The sequence below is a fragment of the Eubalaena glacialis genome, chromosome 3 (assembly GCF_028564815.1).
Source record: "Eubalaena glacialis isolate mEubGla1 chromosome 3, mEubGla1.1.hap2.+ XY, whole genome shotgun sequence".
Classification (NCBI taxonomy): Eukaryota; Metazoa; Chordata; class Mammalia; order Artiodactyla; family Balaenidae; genus Eubalaena; species Eubalaena glacialis.
The window spans coordinates 54671589-54689007 of NC_083718.1; the positions used below are offsets into that span (position 1 = coordinate 54671589).

At 34.0% G+C, this 17419-nt stretch overlaps 1 protein-coding gene across 2 annotated transcripts in view; it reads right to left on the reverse strand.

Annotated features, from left to right (window-relative positions):
* Nucleotides 1-2480: 2480 nt before the first annotated feature.
* Nucleotides 2481-17419, reverse strand: part of RALGPS2 (Ral GEF with PH domain and SH3 binding motif 2) — a 162786-nt gene continuing 147847 nt past the window's right edge. For both annotated transcript variants that reach the window (XM_061185673.1, XM_061185672.1), the window contains 5 exons: nt 17027-17132; nt 16380-16472; nt 8140-8245; nt 5788-5879; nt 2481-3109 (listed from right to left, as the gene is read on the reverse strand). In XM_061185673.1, the coding sequence (XP_061041656.1) occupies nt 3080-3109; nt 5788-5879; nt 8140-8245; nt 16380-16472; nt 17027-17132 (427 nt within the window). In that variant the 3' untranslated portion in view covers nt 2481-3079. The remainder of the gene's footprint in view (nt 3110-5787; nt 5880-8139; nt 8246-16379; nt 16473-17026; nt 17133-17419) is intronic.

Consider the following 17419-nt stretch of genomic DNA (forward strand, 5'->3'; position numbering starts at 1 on the left):
CATGCCTGGGGAGAAAAAAATACTCAAACTCAAATTGTTTGGATCCCTTTTTGTAATGTTTACGCAAATAATATCTACACAGTGAAGAAAATGTAATAGGAAGGCGTGTTTGATCGGTTCTTTTAATTCTTACAGTTTGGAGGTACGGTAAAAATAAAGCCTCTGAAAAAAATAAGCAGAACTCAAACAAAGAGGGGGCATGAGACCAAAAACAGTGCTCTTCAAGGTCAGCAGTTATTTTTATAGTTGTACTTTAATACTGTTATGTTACTTCCGCATGAAAAATAAGCTTCCATGTTCAAACAAACTGTTAAATAAGATGTGCCTCAAACTGTATTTTGGGTGGTATTATACTATTACACCAGGCTGGATAATATACCAATCATTATGTTTATCAAAAACTAGCTTAAATTTAAATTATAATGGAATTTCCAATGAGGTCTTCTTGACTTGGAGAGAAACAAATGAGCTTAATATTGGTGGAAATTTCAAGCTTTTGAGCCGCTACTTTACACATTTATTAAGGGCAGGCTTAACAAGAGGAGAAAAATTTCACCTTCCCACTAATACACTGCCTAAATATTTAATGTATTTTGGTAACATTTATTTTTGCTTGAATTATTATTAGGTCTCATTTGGTGAATTACAGATAAAAAATTCACCTACACTACTTTAATTTACTTCCTTCACTGGTCTTTGCTTCAAATGCTAAATTCATCTTAAAAAGCAATGAGCAATCTTTTGAATGGACAAATTTGAAGACAGAAAAATAATGGTGACTTCCGCTGCACAGTTCAGTTTCAGTCGGTCAGAGGCCACAGATCTATACATGGACTTAGTCACCAAACCTCAGCACTGTTCTCACTCTGCACAAGCAGCCTCGCGTTTAGCGCTGAAAATATCAAACACATCTTCCAGTGGAGCTCTCTCTTTGGCAAAACTGTGGGCTGTCAGGCTCTGACTTCCAGGTGCGTTATCTCCACAGAAACTTATCTACTTTAGCTTATTCATGACAAACAGAAAACATAATAAAAAATCCACAGGGTTTTCATCCACAGTGTTTTTTAAAAAGCACATACACTGTTAAAAACACTTATTTCTGAAGAGAAATAAACAAGAAAATTAAAACAAAAGTCAGATGTGCAAGGAAGGTCTACAGAGTAATACTGCTATGCTGGTTATGCAGAGGGCCTCTTCTCAGCGCCCAGTGTGGGCTACGCTGGGAGATAAAATCACTAGCACAGGCCACATTTTGCCCTCTTCCAGCTCATGTCACTTTCCACAAAACCAGAAGTAATGGTATTTCTAACTGTGCTATATGAGAAAGATATTTGAACTCTTAATATCCTTTCCAAACAGAAAACTAAATTTAAAAACTAAGCACTCAGGGAAAAGCTCTTCTACTTTCCAATGGATAGACTTTTTAGCTAATTATTCTAATAAGCAATATTTTCTATTTAAGTTTCATGGATCCAAGGATGAAATACTTATGATTAAAAAAAAGCATAAAATTCTCCAAGAATACAATCTGAAAAATTTTATGTGAGGCCCAAAGTAATAGAAGTCTATTAGAAGTTACCAGTCAAAAAGCACTTCTTACTCTGGGCCACGGCCGAAATTCATGATGCCTCATGAGTTTGTAACATCCAACACACAGCCTTTGTTCAAGTGTCAGTTTTCTGTTAAAACTCTAAGGCATTTCACCTTCAAACTTTTTTTGTAACTCAACATTTATTTCAAAAGCTAAATGCATTATTGCATAAAAGAGCTCTCACAAAACTGCTTGATCAACTACTGACAAAATATGGTTTCATCGTAAGGACCTATAGTAAGTTTAGAGAAAAATGTTTGTAATAAAGGAAGGTTAAGTAGGAAGGAAAGTTTTGATACTTAAAATTCCCAGCATCTCAGTCTTTCACCTTTTTCCCTTTGAAAATTATTTTGTATGCCTTATAATAAAATACATACATGCATACATACATACGTAGACTCTCTTTTAAACAAATGTGATCCTGAATCTCATATTGAGCAAAAATAATGAAAATGAATAACAAAAAAATAACTGGCATTGTGCACATGAAACACTGTAAAAGAAACTATCCTGATAAAATATCAATACATCACCCTTGATGATAAAAATCACCTGTGAGTGATAGAAGGGATAATCCAATTCACTTGAAAAATGTAGTTATTGTAAAATCTTCTTAGAAAAGTTTAGGTTGGGATTACAGTTCTCTACTAAGCAGATCTGTGGTCCAACAATGAATTCATATAGAAGGCCAAGCTTTAAACCCAGTTAAAAACAACCATGTTTTCTGGAGCCCACTTGAAAAAAGTGTCTGGCACATGAACACTCAGCCTTTACACCTCCTGCAGGAAATAATGTACCCCAAACAGTACTAAATTTCAGAAGTTTAGTGTTTTAAAAAATCTCCCCCCATCCAAAACAACCCCCCCCCAAATCCCAAACAAACTCCAACAACTCACTTTATTAATATTTCTAATTCCTACACTCTTGTCGTGAAAAAGCGAGTGAGGCTGCAGACTAATGGAAGCTCAAGCAAACCTTTCCGCTAGGCTGCTGGTGGAGCCCTACTAAGCTGGAGTGGCTTTACACCTCACTTCAAAACCAGCTCCTAATGTAACCCATGAGAAATATGTTTTTCTTTTTAAAGTGTATCTAAAAAAAGGCGATTCTCCCCTCCAAAATTAGTACAAAGTTAAAAGAAATGCAAATTAGCTACGATCTATTCCAAGCACAGCACCGCCAGAAGATTCACACACACTATTTGGTGTTTCATGTTGGTTTTCCTTTCATTCTTTTAAGGCAGTGGTTTCCACAGGTCAGTTCAGAGATAAGAAGCATGGTCCATGGCAGTTTGTTTTGCAACTCCAATTTGTTCTCTGGGAATATCTCACTTCATTCCCTGAAATTAGTGCTTTTTTGGTTCAGAACTCCAGAGGCTGAGATGGAACCTCTGGGCTCTTCCTGGCACAGGATTGGTTTATAGCTGGCGCTCTTTCATCAGGTCCTTGCTTTCACTTAAGATAACAGTTCACCTTGTTTTCTATCAGGCTTTTACTCAAAAGTCATCAAGTTTGTAGGAACCTAAAAAATATAAGCATTACAAACTGATAGTATTTAAAAGGTGTTTTTCAAAGTACTATTTCTTATCTTTCCTTGTCATTCTAAGTAAGTCCAAATATTAAAATCTTTCTGACCTAAATATCTTTTTAAAAAAGGAATTTGATAGAAGGTACTGCAATTGTTTATGAATAATGAATAAAATACACTAGAAGATTTTTGAGAGAAAGTCACTGAGATGAGTTAATACTTTTTCCAATAAATTGAAATCCGGGTGGGAAAACGGGCAGAGACAGTATCTTTCTTGTCTAACACAGGGGAGCTCAGGAGATGTTCGCTGAGTGAATAAATGAATGAGGAAAGAGTAAGTATGGCCCTAGTAGTGTGAGATTCCACACAAACATGCTTGTCATAATTTATTTTTTCATTATATGTATTACAATGAATTCCTACATGCAAATTTTAAAATCCAGCACAGATAATTTTATAACAAACATTACTAAGAATTTCTTTGTGAAATCATCATGAAAATGAGTATAAAAGAATAAAACTCATTGCTAGATAAACTCTTACCTGAAACCTTGTGACTCTGAAAAATCTATAGTTTATATAACAGTTTGCTGCTTATAGACTGGATCAAATTTAATTTGATTTCTTTTAAGTCTGAAATTCAACAATAATTCTTAGAAATATGAATATATTTTGTTCTTAAAAATTAATGAACCCTCTAGTCAAGGACTAAAGAGGGTTTCACCATGCTAAAAAAAAATGCTCTTAACTTTTACTACCAGTTTTCCAAAGTTGTGCTGGTAGAGATATTCATGCATCAGTGGTCATTTCTCTGTCCTTTAAAAAAGCTTAACAGTTCCCACACTTTAGCAACCTTTTTCTGAAAACCTGGGATACTAAAAAAAAAAAAAAGATTAATCTCTTACGTGTGTCAGCTTCTGAGTGAAAAATTATTTGACAATATAATCATAACTGAACTATAAATACAACAGTACAAATCCAAGAGTACTTAAAGTATAAATTCTCAGGTCTGGTTCTAAGAAACCCAATATTTTATTAAAGTAACATTTTCATTTCCTCCCAAGTTGCCTGACTACGGTTTAAGGTGTTGTATCTGAGTTAGAGTCTTCTACTAAAAGTTTTCAAATTTCACAGCTTCTATTTATAAATTTGCTACTTCTCAGATTCTTCCAAGTATAGAAACAAACAAATTTAAAAAACCCCATTTATACACATATGGTTGACTTGTTCAGTAGCAAAGTCCACTAATATAGTAAAAAGAAATTGAACCTCTATGCTGGTACGCATACCCTGTCTAGATTAATCTTGAAACTTGAGATTAAAAAGAAATGATACAGTACTTTAAGCTACATTTAAAGAAAATGTACGGCCATGGAGCTGAATCCTGAAAAGCTTGGTTTAGGCAAAAGAAGGTCTGTTTCCTTCATTCTGTCCCAGACACTAACTTGACAGGGGCAAGAAAGTAATTTTTGCTCTATGGTATTTCATGTCCTTAAGGGACATTGTTAAAAATGGTAGCAAATATTGCTATTAGTCTTTCATATATATTTGAAATAAAAATTATAAGAGAACAAGGCCCATTCCAACAATATTTAAGAAGAATGAATCTATAGGATGAAGACAGAGTTTGTGTCGTCTCAGGTCCACCATTTTTTACTTGTTTGACCCTGTGTAGGTCATTTAGGATTTCCGAGCCTTAGTTTCTTCCTTCATCAAAAAAGGGGTAATAACTTAGATCCTGATAGCACACGGTGGAAAATATGTTTATAAGCTTTATAAACTTGAATAGTGTATTATATTATTCAAAATTAGCTATTGATAACACTTACCGTATACTTCTGTATTTCAGTACCTTAAGACAATAAAATTTTCAAATATATTCAACTGAAAACTGGCCTAAAAAAGACTATGTTTATTTTATGTCTGCCCTACCCTGCCCTGGTTCAACTTTAAATCTGCAGCCGGGTTTGGGGAAAACACCACTATGGATTCATTCCCCTTTGTAGCTGAAAGCCTTTGAGTTAGACCATCTTTGTTTCAGTAAAAATAAAAACAAACAAAAAGTCCACATAGTTTTGGGTTTCACTGCAAGCACAGGAACCCACATAAAATTGTCAATAGAACAAATAAAGACAAATCAGAATAATTTTTGTTAAGGTGCCATCACATTTTTACCTCTCTAAAGTCTCCTTGCCTCCCACTACATTCTCCCAACAAGGGCTACAGTTCCCTGTTTTGAACACCTGAAGCTTGTTCCATCTTCAGGGTCTTTGCGCACTTACTGTTCCCTCCACCAGAACTTTGTTCTCCCTTATCTTCACATGGCCCTTCCTTCCTGTCATTCATGTCACTGTCATCTCCTTAGGGAGATCTTTGCTGTTCACTCTTATTTATTTAAAGTCTGTCTCTACTCCCATCACTCCATATCACGTAATTCTATTTTGTTCATACAGTTTTTACTACTTGAAATTTTGTTATTTGTTCACTTGTTTATTGCCCATCTCCTCTCTAAAATGTGGACTTCATGTCTTGCTGACTGTGGTCAACAAGAAATAGAATATGAACAATTTCCCTACTTCACTCCAAAAATTAGTCCACTTACTTCTCTTTGGAACTCTTTCAAATATATTCTCAATTTATGGACTATTTTGAGGATTAAGAGAGATGCTTACCTGTTGTTTGTTACTTTGGCAGGCTGCACTCAAGTGCTTAAACCACAGCATTGCATTCATTCTATTGCCAGCTTGAAACTTGTATGAATTTCCTAAAATTATTAAAAACAAAGGGAAACAATAAAAATTGATGACAGTTCTCCGTTTAAGAATTCTATTTCTCTAACACCTGATTTTACAATACAAATAAAACGAAGAGTTCTCTGTGCTACATTCACGTGCTATCATTTATTCAGACAGTCACTGTTTTGTTGTTTATGAATTGGAAGAGAAGTATTTTGTCTCCTTAAATGCTCTTTAAAGTATATTTAAATAAAATAATTGTTTGGCTTCTCTAGATTTGTGTGAGTGGATGAGAGTGCAGAATATCACTTCTCAGCCCTATTTAGATGATCTAAATATTAGTAGATGCTAATACTGAATTTTTATAGGCCAGAATGCTTTAACATGTTTAACACTTAAACATTAGCTATTTAATGTGATTCAGGATTAATCAGCTAACATCAATATAACCTATGCTTTTAGATTTTAGTTAACATTTGTCAAAATTATTAGAGAAATTTCTAGGTCTAGTGAGGGCTTATGTGAAAAATCTGAGAAGGCAACTTTTTCTCTTTTAGAAAATTAGAAATTCATTTGTTTCATGTGTGTTGTATGCACTTAGACCTTATGTTGACTCTAATTCAAAACTGTCACATAATAAGGATATTTTATATGTTTATATGTATTAAGGTAATAAACTGAGAAAAGAAGAAAGGACTCATGTAGTATAGGTGCCCTAAGTTGAGCTTAATTCCCCTTTTTCACTGACCTGAGTTCTTTTTATCTCCCAATTCTTACTGAGTGCTACTCTTTCCTTTATAACTGAATTCAATGGCTCAAGAGCCTGATCTATATGTAGGTATCATACAGCTCTTCTTTGAGATTTTATCAAAGACTTTTTTACTTTCAGAGGCAACAGCTTTCTTCACCAAATGTTTAATTACTAAAATAACACTTTTTTGCTTGTTAAACACAGATGCAAACATTAGATCAACCTAAATAGCAGACGTGTCTGATCAGCTTGCCACAGCTGCCTTTTACCTACTCTCTCCTCCCTGAAAAGGACCATCAGTACAGACTTCATAAAAACCTTGTACTCTGAAACGGTTCTGACAAACACACTAAGGAATTGATGGAAAACAAATAATTTGTTAACTGAACCCCATGAAAATGATCTTTTATAAATAATGAAAGCCTTTGGGATTGGCAGGGTGGAGGCTGGGGCTTTGAATTCAGAATGTTGAGTAGGAGCTCCTTACTCTGTAAGTCAATCTATTTCATCTCAAAACATAACATTTTGCTATTATTTTTTCTGCACTAACTTTTTCTGCATATTTTCTTAAATTTTTACTTAAAGTACCACAATATCCTAAAAGCAGAATATCTGTGGATATGCATTCTAAATAAACAGAAGTCAGAGAGTATAATTTTATAGTCAGTAAAAGGTAATATAACATCATTTTAGTAGTAGTGAGCTGCTGAAGTGGAAGATTCTGGGCAGATATGAAAGAATTTCCTTTCTGGCTTCCTTTGTGGTGCTTATCAACAGCTGGCAGATGTTACGAAGGAAGAGCTGCAGTCACATGAGGATCTGTTCTGATGACCACTGAGGTCTCCACAACAGGCACAGGCAGGGTGAGAAGGTATGATCTGATTCTACTACACAGCCCACCCTCCAACCTCTCTCATCCACTTTTAAAGTTTATTTAAAGTTTTAAAGTTTTTAAAAGTCCTACGGTCAAGAGCCAATACTTTCACTCATAAATGTCTCTATACATTGTAAGCTAAGTATTATAATTAAAATTATACTTATTTGGAAAGTGGTTTGAGTCAAATTACCAATTAATTAAAAGTAATGGAATAAAAATCATTTAAAGGAAAACTTCTGCCACATTCAGAGCTCAAGAATAACAATTTATCTCAGAATATAAACGAAGGGGTACTGCATACTGTAAATCTGAGATTTTAAAGTAACAGTGGTCTATAGATTCTCGAATTCCCTCTTTCTTTTTCTGGTTATTAGCTCTCTAGGGATTATTTGGGTTTTTAATTTCAAGCTTATGCCCATGTAGCAAAGAAAATAAGCTTATTTAATAAGCTTATTAAATAAGCAATTAATAGATATTGATATCTAAAAATATTGCTATCATTAGTATACATTACATTATGTGACACAAATATTTCCCAAGAGATTAAACTACACAAACAATGCCCCTAGTCGTGTATTCCAGTTAAACTACTGATAAATTTTGGCTCATCGAAAGTTGTGTATATGCAATACCTTAAGCCCTAGTTATTTTAATGATTCACCTTTCTCAGAGTCAGTCAGCAAGAAGAGATCCGGATGTTCCGGGTCATCAGCCATCATCACCATCCATCCTACTACAGACACGTTCTTATTTGATGTTGATTTGAACTGAGAGGTAAAAAAAATAATTAATGGAAACAAAATTTATGGTTTATTCTATGTAAAAATTAACTGTTACAGAGCATATTTTCAGTTTCTCCTAGAGAGAGACGAGATTTCATGCTGGTCAGGTCTGCTCCCGGCCTCTTACTACTAAATTCCATGTAGGCATGCCCTCTTCAGATAGTCTCTTACTTTCCAGATCTTTCCCAGCTTCAACTCTTCATCAAAAGTTAACTGTCCTAGCATCCACTCCCAAAGACCATGATCTGTTAGTAGATCTGGTAAATTTATCTGTGTTGTTTTTTTTGTTACTGTGCTACAACTCACTCCTTCGTTATAGGAAACACACTTGCATTTTAATAGAGGTGTTATCTCCACACACACCACCCCCCCTTTACTGAATATAACTGACATATAACATTGTATAAGTTTAAGGTGTACCAATGTAATAGGGGTGTTATCTTAAACCCGATAACCTGATGATTTAATGAATCAGCACCGCCATCACAATTCTTAATAATATATTCTTACTTGTATTTCTCAAAAAGAAGGTATTCTTAGCATGCTTGTTACTTTTCTAGTTATTCTTTTTTTTATAAAGTTACACTTTAGTAATGGAAAAAAAAGGGCTGTTATAAAAGCACAGAAATTTAAGTTAATCCTACTCATGAACATAAATGAAAAAATGTTAAATAAAATATTGGCAAATTGAATCTAGCAGTGTATAAAAAAGCTGGTACATGATGACCAAACTGGATTTATCCTAGGAATATGAGGGTAATTTAATGTTAGAAATCAGTGACTGCAACTAAGTTCGGTTTATTTCATGAAAGCAAGCTTAGTTCAACTTTAGATAAATTATTAAAATAAATCACCATATTAACATTAAAAGAAAAAAATATGATCAACTCAGTTGATGTAAAATAAAACCATGTGCTAAAATATAATGCATATCTGTGTGACTTGGAATGGAACGGAATTTCCTAATTCAATAAAGAGTACCTACCAAACAAACAACAACAAACCCCCCACAAAACCCGAACAAAACAAAGCAGGAAAGAAAAAAACAAAACAAAACAAAACCCAAACCAAAACCCTGCAACGCATGCTCAAGGGTAAAATGCTATAAACGCTTCAAAATCAGTTTTAAGACAAGGATGCCCACCATTGCTACTTCCATCCAACACTGAATTGGAAGACCTAGTCAGCACACTAAGATAACAGAAAAGAAATAAAAGGTATAAGGGTGAGGAAGAAATAAAACTGCCATTACTCACAGATGATATTATCTACACAGAAAATCCAGCAAGTTAATTAGAAAGATCAGCAAGGATGCTTGGAAAAGATCAATATAAAAGTCAACTGCAATTTTATACACTAGAATTATAAAAGTCACTTATAGGAAAGGTACCTAGTAATATATGTAACAAAAGACATACAGGATGAAGCAACTGACAAAGGATTAATCTCCAAGATTTACAAGCAGCTCATGCAGCTCAATAACAAAAAAACAAACAACCCAATCCAAAAATGGGCAGAAGACCTAAATAGACATTTCTCCAAAGAAGATATACAGATTGCCAACAGACACATGAAAGAATGCTCAACATCATTAATCATTAGAGAAATGCAAATCAAAACTACAATGAGGTATCATCTCACACCGGTCAGAATGGCCATCATCAAAAAATCTAGAAACAATAAATGCTGGAGAGGGTGTGGAGAAAAGGGAACACTCTTGCACTGTTGGTGGGAATGTAAATTGATACAGCCACTATGGAGAACAGTATGGAGGTTCCTTAAAAAACTAAAAATAGAACTACCATACGACCCAGCAATCCCACTACTGGGCATATACCCTGAGAAAACCATAATTCAGAAAGAGTCATGTACCAAAATATTCATTGCAGCTCTGTTTACGATAGCCAGGACATGGAAGCAACCTAGGTGTCCATCATCGGATGAATGGATAAAGAAGATGTGGCACATATATACAATGGAATATTACTCAGCCATAAAAAGAAATGAAATGGAGGTGTTTGTAATGAGGTGGATGGAGTTAGAGTCTGTCATACAGAGTGAAGTAAGTCAGAAAGAGAAAAACAAATACAGTATGCTAACACATATATATGGAATCTAAAGAAAAAAAAAAAAGGTCATGAAGAACCTAGTGGCAAGATGGGAATAAAGACACAGACCTACTACAGAATGGACTTGAGGATATGGGGAGGGGGAGGGGTGAGATGTGACAGGGTGAGAGAGTGTCATGGACATATATACACTACCAAATGTAAAATAGATAGCTAGTGGGAAGCAGCCGCATAGCACAGGGAGATCAGCTCGGTGCTTTGTGACCACCTAGAGGGGTGGGATAGGGAGGGTGGGAGGGAGGGAGATGCAAGAGGGAAGAGATATGGGAACACATGTATATGTATAACTGATTCACTTTGTTATAAAGCAGAAACTAACACACCATTGTAAAGCAATTATACTTCAATAAAGATGTTTAAAAAAAAAAAAAAAAGACATACAGGAAAGTATAACAGTTAAAAGACATTCAAGAAGACCTAAATCAACAGAGAAAAACCATGAGATGAAGAAAAAGGTACAATGTTGTAAAGATGCCAATTCTCCCTAAATTGATCTACAGATTCAGTGTCATTTCAATAAAAATTCCAGTAGGGTTTTATGTGGAACTTGAGAAGCTGATTCTAAAACTTACATGTAAGAGCAAAGGATCAGAAATAGCCAAGACACTCCTGAAGAATTAGGCTGGACTTGCCTTGCTACACAAGACTTACAAATCTACAGTAACTGAGACCATGAGCTACTGGGACAAGGAGAGACTGACAGGGCGATGGAAGTCTAGAAAGCAATCTGTGCATATAGATGCAAACTCAAACGACAAGAGTGGGCTCTGCAGATCAGTGAAGGAAGAATGGACTGTTCAGGAAAATTACTCATCCACGCAGAAAAATCAAAATGAATGCCTATTTCATAACACATTTCATAACACATAACACATTTCACACACACGCCCCTCTGACTCCAGGTGGATCAATGATTTTAAAGCAAATTGCAAAACTTTAAATCTATTAGTAGAAAATATAGGAGAATATCTTGATGATCTCAGGTTAGAGAAGTATTTTATTTTAAAAACGTGACTCAGAAACTATTAAGCATAAAGGAAAGGATAAATTTTATTATTTTAAAATTAAGAACTATTCACTAAAAATATCACAAAGAGAGTGAAAAAAACAAATCGAACAAATTGGAAGAAGATATTAGTAACACATAACTGCTAATAGATTAGTATCCAGAGTATATAAGGAACTTTTACCAATTAGTAAGAAAACACACTATCCAATAAGCAAAAGATTTATCCAGGCATTTTAGAGAAGAAACATGAATGATCAACAACATGAAAAAAACTTCAAACTCATTAATAATCTGGGGTGTATACATTAAAATCACAAGGTACCATTTCATATTTACTAGGTTAGCCAAAATTAAAAAGCCTGACAACAAGTATGGTGAGGGTGTGGAACAATGAAAAGCCTCATTATGTTGTTGGTGAGTACGTAAATCAATTTAGCATTTTCTCGTAAAGTTGAACGTTTGCCTTCCTTGGTATATAACCTAGAGAACATATGCACAAAAATATTCATAGTAGCCTTGTTAGATACAGCAATAACCTGGAAAGCATCCAAATACCCATCAGTAGAATGATGAATAAATTATGGCAGATTCATATAGTGGAAGACTATTCAAGTATGAAAAGGAATAAAGGACAGCTATATGCATCAACAGTGATGAATCTCATCAACAATATATTAAGCAAAAAAGGGAGTGCTTAAAACTATATATGTGAATCCATTCAGGTACAGTTCAAAAACGAGACAGTGTGTTAAGGAAACACATATGGTAAAATCCTGAACAAAAACAACGCAGTGATGAACATGAAATTTAGGACAGTGATAGGCTGTGGGTACGGCTGATAAGGAAGGAAGAGGATGCTATCTGGGAAGTCTTGGATGGTTCTGGTAATGCTCTGTCTTCTTACGCTGCGTGGAGTTATAGAGGTGTTCATTTTATTTATTATTCTTTAAAATGTACATGCATACTATATATCTTTGCATGTATATGTTTCACAATTTTAAAGAAATGGGGAAAAGAAGGAACACATCACATTATTTGTAACAACATGGGTACTACAAAAATGAAAGCCAAAGGGATTAGGAAGTTTTAATACTATGAAGAATCAAATTGGCAATACCACAGAACAGCTGATTTCACAGCTAATAATTTATGTCAAAGCAGATAGCACGATTTTCTAATATTCTTTTCCTAGCCCTAAAAACATCTGCATCAAGTGCTTCTTTTTTCAATTAAAAAAAAAAAAGTAATTCAAACAGTATAAGCCCTTTTACATAGAGTGCAAATGCCCTCAACCACCAGCTGAATCTCATCCCACTCCCCAGAATTCATCATCCTTCCGGGTGTAGCCATCTGGACCTTTCTCTATGCATTACACCGAAGACTGACTTCTCTGTTGCTGTTGGTTTTTATATACAAATGGGGGTATACTTACTGTGACTTGTGGTTTTTACCTATCAGTATTTCCTTAATAATAAGTATTTTCAGTGTTCGCAGATTTCTGATACTATAAATATTCCAGGAATATTCTTCTATAGATATCTTTGTGCACTTGTTCAAGGATTTCCATAGGACAGACTTTCAGATAAAGAATTGCTGGTTATTAAGTTAAATACTGACTAGAATTGTCCACCGCAAAAACAATAGCAATTTAAATTTCCACCAACTGTCTATGTTTCCCTACATCCTGGCTAGTGTTATATTAACAATCTTTAAAATTTCTGCCTAATGGCCAAAAAAAAGGGCATCTTCTTTAATCTGTGTTTTTGATAACTAGTGAGGTTCACCACCTTTTCATGTTTATTAACCATTTATATTTCACCTTCTTTATCTTCCTATTCCATTTTTCTACTGTTGTTTTATTCTTACTGAGTTGTGGAAGGTCTTTATATATGTTACAGATTTCTTTTTCAGGTGTAGCCTTGGTTTTTAAAATTTAACTTATCAAACAGTATTTATTCACTCATTACTATGCAGAGATAGGCTCAAACATATCTGCAAAAATTTTTTTATAATGAATACACTTCAATTAAAAATAATTTTACAATGAATGTTTTCATCTTAAAACATTCAAAAATATAGACATAATAAAACCATAGTCCCCCTCCTTTCTTCCCGGTTATTCTCTCTTCCCAAGTCTGCTCTGCTCCTCACAGGCAAAAACATTCATACTTTAGAGAGCAATAAAACACAGAGGTGTAGGCTTCCAGATTTCCTCCTCCCGTATTTATTTTTATATATATGAACAGGTATACTTTCATTAGTGATTTTTTTTCCTCCTCCAGCTTTTAATTTTGAAAAGGTTCAAACTACAGAGAAGTTGAAACAATGCTACAATGATTACCCATATATCTACATTTTGCATTTGCTTGATCTCTTTGAACATTTAAATGTAAGTTGCACACATAACATTGGACTCTAAATATTTCAACATGTATCTCCTAAGAATATATTACTATATAACCACAATGTAACATATTTAAGAAATTTAAGTCACAATCATATAAAGTCCATATTACAATTGCTTTGATTGTCCTAATTATGAGCTTTATAGCTTAAAAAAACTACCTCCAAGGTTAAACCAAGGTACATACATTGCATTTAGCTGTCAAGACTCTTTAGTTTCTCTTAATCTAGAACAGTCCTTCTGTCCCCCTACCCCATTCCATCTGCCAAATTTTGGTCTTAAGAATCCAAGCCAGTTGTCTTATAGGAATGTTCCACAATGTGGATTTAATTGTTTCCTCATGATTAAATTCAGGTTAAATTTTTGGCAAGAACACTACATAGATGGTGCTGTGTTTATATAAAAGATTTTAATCCCTTAGCTATTGCTTATATATAGCCAATATTTTCCTCCAGTTTGTATTTTAACTGTTTGAAAATGATTAAAAATTTTTTTCCTTCATTGCTTTTAGTTCTGTGCCCTATCTTTTCTACCCTAAAATTGATACTAAATATAAACATGGACTTGTCTCTATACTCTATTTTGTTCTTATAATTTTCTTTAATCTTAACAGCTTAAACTAGAAAAGATGAGGAATACAGTCCATTTCCTCGGCACTCAATTGGGCTCCCTCACAGCCCACTATGCTCTAATTTCTAAACATTTCATATGCATTATTTATCACTTCATATAATTAAAAGCCCAAACTAGCATGTTATTATTCTCTATGTATAAGTACCAATGCCAAACACGAAAAGATATTTAACATATGTATTAGAGGACAAATTCAGTTATTTAATCAATTCTCTAATTTGGCTTCTTTCTAATTAAAGTTAGGAAAAAAACAAAAAAAAATTTACTTTATACATTTTACTTCTTTATAATAGTCAACTTCTTTATAATAAGTGAAATCCAGCCAAGTCTCTGAAAGTGGCTAAGTAAACAGTTAACTATATCTGAAGATGACAATTTAATTTAGCTATATCAACCTTTTTTTTTTCCCCCTCCTTTGAGTACAGCAGTACTAACCAGAGGCAATTACTCTGTAAAACGTTCTAGTGAAACTAAACTGTAGCTTTGTCGGGTATGTGGCCATTGTAGTCAATTTGACTAGAATACAAAAAACAGTCCTTCACCTCAATGTGAGGACTATATCTAGACAATTATAACATAATAGTGAGCAAAAAAGTCAATGCTCAAGAATTTATATGATTCCATTCAGGTACAATTGAAGAATGACACAATGTACTGTTTAAGGAAACATGTACGGTAAACTCTAAAGAAAAGCGAGACAATGATTAACATGAAATTCAGGACAGTGACAAGGTGTGGGTACGGCTGATAAGGAAAGGTAGGTGATGTTATCTTATGGCACTTCCCACATTCATTTAAACCAAAAATGTATTCTTCTCTACCTCTGGTTTGATTAAAGGGCTAAAACTGTGAGAATAAAGAAAAGCTTCTCTAATGATAATGTCTGAAGTTGAACTTGTAACTGGCCTCATCCAACCAAACTTCAAACTAGGGATTATTCTTACTAAAAGGAACAAAACAAAACAAAACAACAACAAAACAAACAAAAAAACACTGAATCCCAGTAAATTTAGTCAAAGTGTTTGGTGAAGTAATACCTGATATTAAAATGTATACATGTAATGTGTGTGTGTTATAGTTTTTAAGAGCCATTGTTAGAATAAAAAAACACAAAGTGATAAATGCCCTCCCCCCCAGCCTCCAAAATAAAGAAGGGCTTCTCTGAATTATGCAGTATCACTGGGTAATGTATAAGGAGTAAAAGAACTTGATTTTTTTTTCAGTGGCTTACCTTTCCTCAGTATGGTAAACCACTTAATTCCCCCCCACCCCCAAAATACACAATTTAGAAATAAAATTCCTCTCTAGGGGACTGTGTTAATGCAACATGGAAAATGGAAAATTAGTTTTCCATTTTCAAATACTGTTATCACTGGCATAGAAAAAACAGCATGCAAAAAAAAGATTTACAGGAAGATTCTACATTTGGAGAAAAGAGCATTTCAAAGCTTCTTTTAAACACAGGAAGGTGATCATAGTAACCTTAGTAACTATTATTCTTCTTCACTGTTGGGAAAATCACTCAAACAGAGACTGAGGTGGAAAGAACCAGAGATGCTGGTCCGAATTTTTCATATTTTACAAATTAGGAAACGAGACTCCAAGGCAATAGTTTTCAACCATTTTCTGACCAAAAAAACCCAGGTTTGAGAGGGCTTGGAAGTGAAGATAGATACTTGTAGTGTGCAGTTTTGACATTTGCAATGGAAAAATAGCATTCAAAAAAGAAACTACAAAATATGGAAGTTGTTCCAAGACCTTCCTTGGAATGGTCTTACTAAACAAAAATAATTCCATTACAATATTCCAACAAGGAAAGTGTAAGAACTTCTGGATTAGAATGCGGGAAAAAACCCAAACCCTTGCATCGCATTAGACCTACTTTCTTTACAACCATGAAGAGGCTGTGAAACTATGCTAACAACTTGGAACAGGAATACTTACATGTTTTCTTTCTGTAGCCTTTAGAGATTTGGCAGCATAGTAGAAAAGTTGTGTCCCACACAAAGCTGCCCAATATTTCGTCCAAGATGCTACCTGGAGAGGACAGACACATGAATATACTACGCATATGCTACTGGCTTCTCAGTCACTCTGCTTTCTCAGTGCCAAAGACCTTTAGCTCCACTTCACTTCCACCACCTTAGCTTCGAGTTTCATCACTTCTGAAATCTTTATCTCAAATATTTTTATCATGTCCACTCAATACATTCTACTTAGGGCTGACCAAACAAAATTGGTTGAATTCTATTTTTTAGGGTTGTCACTCTGTTTTCTCTTTCTTCTAAACTTACTACTTAAAATACTTCTTAACGGGACATATTTTCAAGGTTCTCTAAGAACTATATTAGGGAGCAAAGAGAAGTACAGGAGTATCTTGATTTAAACACCCAAAATGTATGATTTAACCAAAATCTATACGGCAGGTATAATAACACTTTAAATTAAATAACATTGTGAGGCAAAGGTGTATCTTAAATTATTTCAAGTGTATTATATATCTGGTTTTATTTCAACTGTCTTCGTATTTTTTAGGGTCCTATTCATTTGCTTAATTTTAGAACATGTATTAAAATATATTATATTCTTACTGTAGGCTTTTTGCCTTCTTTTAACAAAGTTTTTCTCCTGAGAACACCTTGAATAGTAACAGCTCCTGGATATAAATGTACTGCCAAATCTTCTGATTCTGCAGAACTATAATAATGAAATGAAGAAAAGAACATATAACCGCTTTAGTGATTATCAAGTAGGTACTTAAATAAAATGTAATTATTCTTAATTTTAAAACTGTTACTTTATTCAGAATAAGAAGACACTGACAATTATAAAGGCTTACTAACCTGAAATTTATAAGCTGTCACAAAATTAACAGGAAGTTACTGAAGTCAGCAGATGGTTAAAAAACACATTTTATTGCATATTTGAACAAGTATAATTTAGAAAGAATACAGAGATTCACCCTAGTAAAGATTAAATTAGGG